A 12,809-nucleotide genomic window follows, 5' to 3' on the forward strand; every position below is an offset into this window, starting at 1 on the left:
CCTTTTCACACTTGTGCGACTTGTCCTGCGATTTGGGACTGCAAAGTCGCATGACAAGTCATACTCCATGATTTCTAATGAGTACTGTTCCTATCTGTACAACTTCAAGTCGCAATGACTTCAAAGCAGTCCCTGCACTACTTTAGGACCATTTTAATGCGTTTTGCGGTCCAAAGATGCTTCAAGTCCAGTAAAAATCGTGGTAAAACCGCGGCAACAAAATTGTGGTAAAATCGCGTGACTTTTAGGTTGCATAGGTGTGAAAGGGGCCTTAATTGTCTGTTCCCTTCTTGAAAATGTCTGGTTGTTCCCAGAGCAGAAAGTAAAGAATAATCTCTGTAATGGAGCCCGATTCTATCTACAAATATAACAAAAGGTTTTGGGGACAGATGCACTTCAATTATTATTACAGTTGTTACTCATATGTAGCTAGCAAAGTAAAATATGTTTGTGCTGCTGGTCTTTAAAACCCCTTTTGCAATATAATAGTTCTCAAAATTCTTACATACTTTTCTTATTTCCTATTTTTGTTTTTTACCTTCTACAGATGGTACACACATTGGCCAGTAATGGAGCAAACTCAATCTGGGAGCACTCTCTTCTAGACCCAGCACAGGTTCAGAGTGGTCGTCGTAAAGCCAACCCACAAGACAAGCTTCAGTGCGTATTTTATATTTTTCCTAACTTACATCAGTGACAAATAAGTGACTGTATTTTCTTCATTTCTGTCTAGACACTTAATTTTGACTCTCTATAGAAAATTCAATTTGCATGTGTTATGCGTTTCTGCAGTGCTTGTAGTGTAAGACTGTGTACAATACTGGGTATGTAATGCTATGTTTTCTTTACTGTTACAATGGATTGCAGAGCAGGTACACAATGCACACCAGTGTGCATGTTCTATGTATAGGGCTCTAAGTGAATTAAGTGTCGTGATTGCAAGCAGCAGAAAAAAAAGCAGTTGAATGTGTTGTATGGTTCTCTTGATGCGTCTGTGCACCAAAAAAAGTCCTAATAATAATGAATTCCCTCTGAGGGTCATGGGTGGAGAAGATGAGGCAAAGGGAAGTGGAGTGTACACCGCTTTAAGGCTGTCTGCAAATTAAAGATCTCGTAATACTGTTGTGGCAACAAGACTGGGTGCCTGCTGAGGTCCGCAACCTATGAAGTCCATGCAACAAAGGAACAAATAGCGGCACATCCAGTAATGAAGAAAAGTCGCTGTTTATTGTAGAATCACAGGTTTAAAACGTGACACACGAAGGATCCACACTGTTCAGCAGACGCGTTTCACACATCATTGCAATGATTAAGCACTTTCTGTGAAACACGTCTGCTGAACAGTGTGGATCCTTCGTGTGTCATGTTTTAAACCTGTGATTCTACAATAAACAACAACTTTTTTTCATTTCTGGATGTGCCGCTATTTGTTCCTTTGTTGCATGGCGAAGACGAGGAGCTACATACTGCCAAGCACTCAGTTGTATGCTTTAGAGCAGGGCTTCCCAAACTTTTTTGGGCCGAGACCCAGTTATTTTTCAGGACCCACTTGCTTGTAATTGAATATTGTAAAGCGCAACGGAATTTGTTGGCGCTATATAAATGCAAATTTTAATAATAATAATGCATATTTTAAAGGGAGGAGGGTGTTAAATTAAAAGTATCAATTTACTACTTTGCAATTTATTTTTGAATACATTTTATATTTAAATAAATATAAGGCTATATGGCACTCACCCTCCTTCCTCTCCCAGCGGTCCACAGTGAAGGTGAAGCCCCTGTTTCTCTGTCTCTCATTGACAGACGTAGTCCTCCTTGATTAATATCAACTCGGGTTATACTGCCCTCTACAGGAGTAGGACTAGACAGGAAAGAAAACGTTCTGGCCACACCTTAGGGGCAGTCCCAGAGGGTATATCCTCTCACTTCCTGCTACAGGATATCAGTTTTTTTCTGTCTAGTTAGGAGTAAGGACCTAAGTTCCTTGCTGGGATCTTTGGTCCTGGCAAGATTTTTTAGAAATCCTTTTTTAGGCAGCTTTTCTTCTCCAGTGTTCCTGTGAGATCTTCAAGCAAGTACGCTGAAACTGGGCGACGGGCTGGATGTTGAGATCCAGTGGTCACCCCAGTTCAGCCTACGAGCACGTGCAGGCCATAGCTCCGCGCTGGGTCGGCCGCGACATAGTCCCACTGGACGGGGACTGACCCTGCGAGTTAAATGTCTCGCCTGGACGCCAATGACCAGTTGCAAACTGGGTCACGGCGTCCGTATTGGTCGACAGCCCCCCCCACCCCGGTGGAGAGGGGTTCTGTCAGGAGTTGGCGCCCGCCTGGTTCCGGTATGGTGAGTAGAATGTTCCCCCTCTCCCCCTGTCGGTTTTGTTGGTGGACGCGGGCCCCTCTCTGGGATGGTCGGACACTCAGTTTCTGGGTTCCCCATCTATCCTATAACAGGTCACAGATCCCCCAATTTGAGTGTGATTTTGTGAATAAGAAACCAGGAGGCTTGTTTTGGGAGCTGACTATCTAAAGTCACTATATGACTGTAAGGGTGACTGAAGTCAGTGGCAGACTACTAAAAGGCATTACTATTGAGGTATAGAGGTATCCTACCTGTTATAGAGTGTATACAGGCCGATGCCTATGCCTGAGTTACTGCATCCGCAGGTCGCCATCCCTCCAGAAAGCCGGTCACTTCCACAGGCCGCACAGCCTCCCGCAGGCCGCACAGGCCGAGCGCGCACTCCCGCAGGCCGAGTGCACACCTCCCGCAGGCCGCTGCTAGCTTGCAAGCCGCCGCTATCCTACACAGGCCGCCGCCATTTTCCTGCAGATCGCACGGGGCCGCCATATTGGCGTAGCCTCGTGTCTCTAGCATGGGGGCGGCCATGTTTGAGGTGACCAAAAACCTCGAGGAGCTATGGGGAGGCGCCGGAAGGCGTGTAAAGGGGCGGAGCCGCCTCCTTGGTCCGGGAAAGCAAGCCAAAGACTTCCTGTCTGTAACAGACAGTGCTGGAAGCAGGTTGATAAGAAACTTCTGTGCATCAGGTGAGCCTTGGGGTCTCTCTCTCTCTCTGAGGGGTCCAAGCAGGTACACTGAGGGGCGCTATTGCGCTGGGGGACTAAGTAGAAAAAAAAAAAAAATGTTTTTTCTTGCAATTAATTTTTTGTGTTTGCTGGCAAGTGTCTTGTTAATCATGAACCCTGCCACACATGTATCCCCACCTGATCCCCTCGAGGTGGCCGCAAGACCCTCCAGTACCCCACTTGTGATGATGCATTATCAGCAGTTTGGAGTCTTTGGTATCCCGGGTGGAGGTAGCCTGTCAGGGACGGGGGTCAAGATAAGCGACCCCCGCCTACCCCTATTTCATCTGATACTTCAGATACGGATTCTGAGCTGGTCATTGCAGCCCCTTTTCTGGGGTTGTTGTCTCAGGTACGGTCTCCTCAGACAGTGAGGAGGACGCTTCTGCCTCCGCCATAGCACAAGAAGCATTAGTGGAGGCACTAGTTGTGTCTGTCCAGGAAACCTTAAATCTTGAGATTACACCGGCAGAGGTAGCTGAGACTGATATTCCTTTTTTGGTACTAGCAAGCCTACCAAAATGGCGAAGGGTTTCCCTTGCCCAAATGGGGTCGTCCGAAAACGAACCCCTGCTATTTCCAAACGTATTGCTAGGCACTATCAGTTTGAGGTATCCCTCATTATAAGATGGACGGTACCACCAATAGTGGACTCACTGATTTCCAGACTAAATAAAGCCACTGTTATCCCGTTGGAGGACGCTCCGTCCTTTAGGGATCCGGTGGATCAAAAAGTGGAAGCGGAATCCCGCTCCATTTTCTCCCTAATAGGGTCAACCTTCAGGCCAGTGGTTGCCATTGGTTTAGTCTCACAAACTTCGACAGAATGGGCCCCCACCCATCTCTAGGGTGGGGGGACGTCTTCACCGGTTTCCGGATCCATGGCTTTCCAGAATCCCGGATAAAGGGGTTTGCGAGGTCATACGGTCGGGATACAAGATCGAGTTTCGATCACTTCCACCGGTGCGATTCTTCCCTTCCAATATTCGACATCCCTGGGTCGCTTAAAAAGCTTTGCGGGGGACAGCTTGATGCAACAGGGAGTGGTAGTTCCCATTCCTTGGACAGTTTCAGGGGTTCTAGTCGAACCTGTTCACAATGCCCAGGAAAAAGGGCTAGGTGCGTCCAATTCTGGTCTTGGGAGAGATGGAGTCCTTCCGAACAGTGGTGGCCTCCCTGCATCAGGGGGATCTCCTGGCGTCCATAGACATTTAGGAGGCCTATCTTCAGATCCCCATCTTCACAGGCTGGTTCCCACCAGGACACTGAACTATCTGGGCCTAATTTTGGATACATCCTTGGCAAGAGTGTTTCTCCATGCGGAGAAACCCCCCGAAGATTCAGTCAATGATTCGGATGTTGCTGTCCGTCAACTGGCTGGGACTGATGGTCGCCTCCTTAGAGGCAGTACCGTTTGCCCAGTCTCATACCCGAATTCTCCAAGAGGAGATTCTTCTCAAATGGAATCTGAATCCCGATTCCCTGGACAATCGGATCCGATTGAGCGAGCGGACCAGGGAGGCTCTGGTCTGGTGGCTTCGGTCTCCGATGCTCAGCCAGGGGAAGTAATTTCTTCTGATAAATTCCAGGTTACCGATAAATGTGTTGGAACTGAGAGCGATCAGACTTTGTCCGATTTTACTGGACCGAGCAGCTCCAGGGCAGCCCGGTTCGGATCCAATCTGACTATGCCACGGTCATGACTTATGTCAATCACCAAGGGGCACCAAGAGTGCCCTGGCGGCCATAGTAGTGGCCAACATTCTTTATTGGGTGGAACAGTTGTTCCAGCTCTCTCCGCGATATTCATCCCGGGGGTGGACAGGCAGATTATCTCAGCCGTCAGATTCTGGATCAAGAGGAATAGTCTCTTCATCCAGAGGTATTTCACCAGCTGTACCTTCATTGGGGCACCCCGGATATGGATCTGTTGGCAGCTCGGCTCAACAGGGCTCGCGCCCGCGATCCTCTAGCGGACGCAGCAGACGCGCTGAGCGCCCCGTAGGGGCAGTATCAGCTATTATATGTCTTCCTCCCTCTCAAGTTGCTGCTGAGATTTCTCCGCAGGATAGAGGTGGAGGGAACTCCAGATATCCTGGAAATTCCGGGCTGGCCTCGTCAAGCCGGGTACGCCGACTTGGGCAGGCTAGTCGCGGACGCTCCTTGGAGACTTCCTCTCAGAGAGGATCTGCGGTCTCAAGGACCGATCTTCCATCGTGCTTTACAGTCGCTGATTTTTACGGCCTGGCCATTGAGACCCAGGTACTGAAGGACAGAGAATTGTCAGCTTCAGTTATTCCTACTCTAATTAAAGCAAGGAAAGCGACTTGCAGCAAAGTCTATTATCGCACATGGAAGACTTATATTGCGTGGTGTGAATCTTTGGGATATCCCCCACGTACCTATTTGGTGACCCGAATTTTGGCTTTTCTGCAAAAGGGGGTTGAGCAGAAACTATCCTTGAGCACCATCAAGGGTCAGGTTTCAACGTTGGCAATCTTCTTTCAGAAGCCGCTGGCTACTCATTCCTTGGTGCGGAATTTCATCCAGGGCTTGGCTCCGCCAGTGCGCGCGCCCTTACCGCCCTGGGATCTTAATTTGGTTTTGTCGGTTCTGCAGAAACCTCCCTTTGAAAATATCAGGGAGATTCCCTTGCTTACATTATCCCAGAAGGTGGCCTTCTTGGTGGCTATCACTTCTGCACGCAGGGTGTCAGAACTGGCTGCATTATCATGCCATTCCCCATATCTAGTGGTTCATAGGGATAAGGTAGGTCTTTATCCGAAGCCATCCTTTCTTCCTAAGGTGGTTTCATATTTTCATCTGAATGAAGATATTGTGCTACCTTCCTTGTGTCCTAAGCCCAATCATCCTCGGGAATGTGCGTTGCATTCCTTGGATGTAGTTCGGGCAATCGGGGTATACCTGAAGACTACGGAATCGTTCCGTAAAACGGATTCACTTTTTGTGATCACGGATGGCCCCAGAAAGGGGTTGCCTGCATCTGCCGCGACTATCTCCAAATGGATTAGACAGACGGTGGTACAGGCTTATTCTATTAAGGGTCGGAATCCTCCGTTCCCTGTTAAGGCGCACTCCACTCGAGCACTCAGTGCTTCCTGGGCCTTCCGCCATCAGGCGTCAGTGGTCCAGGTTTGCAAGGCGGCTACCTGGTCGTCGGTGCATACCTTTACAAAATTTTATAAAGTTGATGTGATGGCATCGTCAGATGCCTCTTTTGGCCGCAAGGTTTTGCAGGCCGCAATTTGAGGAGACCGGTGGTCTACCTCGAGGGTTTTTTTTTTTTCCGTTGGAATTTCAGTTGAGTCTCATCTTTTGATTGATGAGCCTTTAAAACTTCTAGTTGGCACCGGTTGGGCCTTCTAGATTGGATTTTGATTTCCATTTTCCCACCCCTCATTTGTGGCACTGCTTTGGGACGTCCCGAGTTGATATTAATCAAGGAGGACTACGTCTGTCAATGAGCGACAGAGAAAAATGGATTTTTGTAAGATCTTACCGTAAAATCCTTTTCTCTTAAGCTCATTGACAGACGTAGTACCCGCCCCTCTGTTTTCTGAGTTGGGTTGGGTTAAATTCTCTAAACACTGCTTTGTGACATAACTGATATCCTGTAGCAGGAAGTGAGAGGAAATACCCTCTGGGACTGCCCCTAAGGTGTGGCCAGAACGTTTTCTTTCCTGTCTAGTCCTACTCCTGTAGAGGGCAGTATAACCCGAGTTGATATTAATCAAGGAGGACTACGTCTGTCAATGAGCTTAAGAGAAAAGGATTTTACGGTAAGATCTTACAAAAATCCATTTTTGCCCTCTCCAGGGCCCAGCACACCTCACCCAGCGTCTCCATGATGAGGAGCTCTATTCTGGTCTTGGTGTCCTGGCTCTTCTCCTTCAGATCCTCTACTGGGGTCACAGAAGCTGCCATGAACTCCTGACACTGCCAGGCCACCTGGTCCTCCTATGACACCAAGGCTGCTGTTTCTGTCCGCTATAGCTGAGAGAATCCTGCCGCCAGTCTAGCCACCACCGATGCCGCCAGCAGGACCGAGGAGCTGGCTCTGCACCCCTTGAACATATCCTACATAACAGCCAACATATGTACTCACTGATGCAAGCATGCTACTCGTGGGAAATGCAGACCAGCGTCCATAAACTGCATGGGCGGGGTCCTGAATCCATCGCGATTTGACTGTTCTGGCTCTCTGTAATTTGCACGGACTCGCACAGCCCAATTTAAACAGGCCGGCTCTCAGTGATTTCCGGCTCATTGCGACCCACTCAAATGCAGCTCGCGACCCACCAGTGGGTCCCGACTCACAGTTTGGGAACTCCTGCTTTAGAGCATATTCAGTCCAGCAGGTATGCCTGACAATGTGTAAAATGGTAACTTCCTGGCTCTTTTCTCTGTGTTTCACCAAAAGAAAATCTTTTACTACAAAGTCTGACTTACTGATAAATCTTGGGGGCTTTTCTCCATATCTATCATGGTGATGAGACATTTTTGCACCTTTTCACCATTTTTTAAACGGGTACATTCCAAAAGAAAGCTCTTTTTGTGAGACAAAATGATAAAAATGTCCTTTGAGTACAGTGTTGCATGACCGCACAATTGTCATTCAAAGTGCGATAGCCCTGAAAGCTGAAAATTGGCCTGGGCAGGAAGGGGGTAAAATTGCTCAGTAGGCAAGTGCTTGAACAATATTAACATTAAGCCAGTGTTTTTAGGAACAAATCTGCAGAGCTTTGGACTGAAATTTTGAGCAGGGAGCAGGTATATGTAAAAGGATGCCGAGGATTCCTTCCTTTTTGTTACATTGCAACTGCAGGGAGAATGACTCTCTCTCCTTCCAATCCAATCACTAGGGAAGTTCTGAGATATGGAAATTATTTTTGCAGAACTGATACTACTGGTTTGGTTCAGCCAGGTATGAAGAGCAACAAAAACAGCACGTTTTATTTTTATTTTTTATCCTGAAGATTCCTTATTCTACATCCACAGTATTTTATGTTGCTGTTCATATAGAATTTAAGACTAGGAGATTGGAAATATTACATGGTCACAATAGGTTAGCAGTAGGATGTAGGGTCACACAAAATATCAAATGTGCAACAAATAGATAAAAAAAGAAAAAAATTGTTGTAAGATGTAACATAACAAGTCTTTTTTTCTTTGCAGCCCTACGAAGTCAGAGTTTATCCGTGCCAAGTATCAAATGCTTGCATTTGTGCACAAGCTACCCTGCCGTGACGATGACGGAGTGACTGCCAAAGACCTTAGCAAGGTAATATATCCTAGAGCGGGTTTATCAACTGGGGTGCCGAGGAAATTTTGACAAAATCGTCCCCAACTAAGCAGGCATCTAGTAAAAGATTCTAATCGTCGGCAGTTAAACCTATTTGTTAGTACAGTGGTGCCGGTCTGCTTAAATGTGCCTGCAGCTTCCGCAGGCACTCAGAAAGCTGAGCGGGCATCCTGCCTGCGTCCTGCCAACTGATGACGTCCTCATCGGTTGCTAAGGACGGGCAAGTGCGGGCCAGGCACTCGCACAGCTTTCTGGGTCTGCTCTGATGGTGTCTGGGCTATGATGCTTCTGCGTCAGTGCTTCTGCGTCAGTGTAGCACATGCAGGGGTGTGAGAAGGGTGAAGAAGAAGACAGTGAGGGGGCTATTCAGCAGGCTGCATATGAGCTCCTGTGAGTTCTGGTAGGTACAACATTTGCTTGTTATAGTACATTTTTCTTTAGCAAAGTTGGTTTTATCCCACTAATTGCAGGCACGGTGATTGATAATAATTCATGTAATCATTACATGAATTAATATCAATCACCATGCTTACAATTAGTGAGAGTTTGTATGAGGTTTTCATTACTTATTTAAATATTGTTTCACATGATTTTATATATATATATATATATATATATATATATACAGTATGTTTCTTTTGATCCTGACTCCTACATTCTGTAAAATCAGAATGCCGCTCCTCTGAAAAGCAATTTATGCTCGGATCACTTTTAAGAGGCGGTGAGGAGGTGATAGGTCGCCTCCTCACCGCCTGTTTTACCCCCTAAATTCAGCACCACTGTGCTGCAACTGCATGCAATTGCCGGGTGGTTTTAGCACGGCCCCATTCATCAGCAATGCCCGCTGAATGCAACGGGGGTATAAGCATTGTGGCTACAGCATATGTCCAACCTTGGCTGCTGCCTCTGTAGGTAAAGGGAGAGTAGTTGGGTGGGTGGGAGGTGGCCGGCTCTGTGAGCCGCAATTGCTCGTCCCTGACAGTCCATTAATTTGCATGAGCTGCCATGCCTGTGTTTCAGGCAGGTAAAAGGTTCCTGCACCATGCTATTTCCCAGCAGTTCCCACATCTATAAATGCGCTGCATTTTTAGATGTGTTGGGGTGCTATTAAGAATGAATGGCAGCCCCATGCGTCTGTAAAGAGCAGTGTGTTTTAGCTGCGACAGGAACCGTCCGACTTTCGACCTGTGTGTACAGCTTCTGTCGAATGGGCATGCTGGAAAAGCAGCATCCGATTTGAAAAGCTGCGAGCCCTGATCACTGTCTTTCGGCCAGGGGACCTCCCCTGTCAGAACACAATAGCACAGTGGGGAGATCGCTGTACTAACATTTCTTGTGTTAGTACAGCGATCTGTCCATTTTCTTTTTTTTTTTTTTTTTATTCAGCCCACTGGGCTGAACTAAACAAAAACCTCATAGTGTGTACCCAGCATTAGACTGAAGTGGCTCAAGACTATAGTTTCAAAGGGTGCCTTGACTGAAAAAAGGTCTAGAAACACTGTCCTAGAGTGAAGTCAAACAACACTAGCATTCCAATCTTGATAAAAAAGGGTACTAGGATTGCAAGTTAATGATATATTATTGTAAAAGCTGGCCGCTTAGTGTTCTTGTGTTTTTGTGTACAAGCATCATCATAAGAGGCAATTGTCAAGTATACGTATTCCAAACCTAGCAGTCTAGCTGTTATGATAGCCTGCTGCTTTTAAAGGAGACTGGGTATATTTGTATGAGAGGGTGGAGAGGACAGGCATTGCCATCATACTTGCTAAACATACTAAAACCTTTATTTGAACGATGCAGCTGCAGTGTCCTTCTCCTATTCCCTTTTATTCCCTTTTATAATATTGCCGCAAAATGACAGGTCCACAGCAATGACTCTCCCTGAACTACTGTTAAATGTGTTGCTATATGTATCTGTCTTTGGTTTGAGAGAAGACAATTTGGTGGCAGCATTTTTCTAAAACACAAAAATCCCTAGACCTTGATAGGCCAAATTTGCATACATTGATTATATTCCATCTTGTGTTGGTGCATCCTTTCCTACTTTTCAGATTAAGATGGCTGCCTGGGTAGATGATCTATTTTGTATATATAGTACTTGTGCCCTGCTAGACCTCTTCTACCCCCTTCTTACCCAAGTGACCTGGATTACCTTAGTACAGTCCTTTTCAACCAGTGTGCCCAGGCACCCTGGGGTGCCTTGAGGTTTCTTCAGGGGTGCCTTGGCAAAATGGCTAAAAATTGGCCAAAATTTTTTTTCAAAAAAAGGATTTTATTATGCACAATTACAACCTTCTAACTGCTGGCATCCTAACGACCAATGGCATAATCAGTTGATAATGACCCTCCCCTGCCCCTCACATTAGCTGAATGATAGAGAAAAACTGAGGGAGAAGAGAAACATTGGGATACTAGTCAGTACCAGTTTACAAAACAGGATTACAGCCACACACACCCACACAGGTTGAAATGGATGGACTATTGTCTTTATTCAACCTCACCTACTATGTAACTATGTATTTGCTTTGGAAGAATAAATCACCTCAAACGCTGGGTGTCCTACTTCGACCTGTCGATGTTGCTGCATTATGTGATACTATTAGATTCGTTTTTTACATTTTATAATGGGGCACCTCGAGACTGTCCATAATTTTGAAAGGGTGCCTTGACTGAAAAAAGGTTGAGAAAGACTGCCTTAGTATACCAGTTAAGATTGGATATAATAGCGACAGAGAGACCAAGAGACCATTTGCATGGCTCTTCTAGTCACTGGTTCTAAGTCTACTGATGCTCTGGGGGAAAACAGTCAACCCCCGCATGCTAGTAGTCCAGTTTTAAGTGTTCACTATTTGCCCAGTAAAATTGCGCAAACTGGAACAAGAATGAGGACCCAGCTGGACTGCAGTTAACTTTTATCTACAACACGTTGTAGACCATGAGCCACATAATGTCGGGGTGACGGTTTGCCACCTCTGGGACGCCTGCTACCCTAGGCCATAGCTTATGATGGCCGTGCAGAACTTTGGCATAGTATATACACATGTTACGAAAGTGCGCTAATAAAACAAGAGAACAAAAATGTCCATAGGTGTATTATCAAAATGAATCAATAACTTAAAAAAGTCCTTTCATCCCAACGAGGGTGATTCCAAATGAACACAAAATTGGTGAATAAGAATGTAAGCGTGATGAAAAGATGAGTGATGAAACCACTTCCCGACACACAGTCCGATTCATGATTATAACACAAAATAGTGATGACACCCAGTGATGTGTGTGGACTCTTACCACATATGAGAGAGATGAAAGCGTGTATGCAAATCACATTGGCCAGGCTAGATGGAACCAGATCCCAGCTGGAATGGATAGATCAAGTCGAAGCCGACTTGTTAGTGGAAACGCGTCAGAGGGAGCTAGCCGTGCTGCTACAGGTCCCGGATCGTTCTGCAGGAGTCCGCGACCATATTGTGTATATGCTGCATTTCGTCTGGATTAATGTAAGTGTCTTGCCATTTGTTTAAATAAATCTTGGAGGTAATGCACTATTAGTCCCATTTTCTTCTTGGCATGATTCCCCTGGTGGCATTCTCACCCCTGGAAGTCCTCAGAATCCCCTAACCGAGAAGCTGACGATCTATCCATTCCAGCTGGGATCTGGTTCCATCTAGACTGGCCAATGTGATTTGCATACACGCTTTCATCTCTCTCATATGTGGTAAGAGTCCACACACATCACTGGGTGTCATCACTATTTTGTGTTATAATCACAAATCGGACTGTGTGTCGGGAAGTGGTTTCATCACTCATCTTTTCATCACGCTTACATTCTTATTCACCAATTTTGTGTTCATTTGGAATCACCCTCGTTGGGATCAAAGGACTTTTTTAAGTTATTGATTCACTTTGATAATACACCTATGGACATTTTTGTTCTCTTGTTTTATTAGCGCACTTTCGTAACATATTGTATGGTACACAATTTTTGCATATTCAATTTTTCACAGTGCTGCTTTTATTATTTCAATCATTGGTTCGCGCACCTTTTTTATTCACTAGTATATACATATACAGAATAGGGTATGCACAGTCTAGCCTATAGCAAACATACATACAGCAAAGGACCCTTTGCTGTTTAGTCCTGCTGACTTTACTAGAATAGTAGTTACAGAATCATGCTGTTTGTGGAATTATGAAGGCTAAGGGCTCTTTCACAAGATCCGTGCTGCTCAGCAGGGGATCGTAAACACAGATCCCCGCTGAGCAGGAAGGTGACATCTCCCTCTCCGCTCTGTGTGTGCGGAGAGGGAGATGTCAGAGCCCCATACATCTCTATGGGAGAATCGGATGTGAGCAGACAGCCTGTCCGCTCCCATCCGATCCGATCCCCTGGATGGATGGAA

The 12,809-nt window shown here is 46.1% G+C and overlaps 1 protein-coding gene across 3 annotated transcripts in view; it reads left to right on the forward strand.

Moving 5' to 3' along the window:
- Positions 1 to 12,809, forward strand: part of GIT1 (GIT ArfGAP 1) — a 280,050-nt gene that overhangs the window by 142,100 nt on the left and 125,141 nt on the right. For all 3 annotated transcript variants that reach the window (XM_082245242.1, XM_082245240.1, XM_082245241.1), the window contains exons 3-4: positions 548 to 660; positions 8,283 to 8,388. In XM_082245242.1, coding sequence (XP_082101368.1) covers positions 548 to 660; positions 8,283 to 8,388 — 219 coding nt within the window. The remainder of the gene's footprint in view (positions 1 to 547; positions 661 to 8,282; positions 8,389 to 12,809) is intronic.

This window comes from Pelophylax lessonae (assembly GCF_965119305.1).
Source record: "Pelophylax lessonae genome assembly, chromosome: 2".
NCBI lineage: Eukaryota > Metazoa > Chordata > Amphibia > Anura > Ranidae > Pelophylax > Pelophylax lessonae.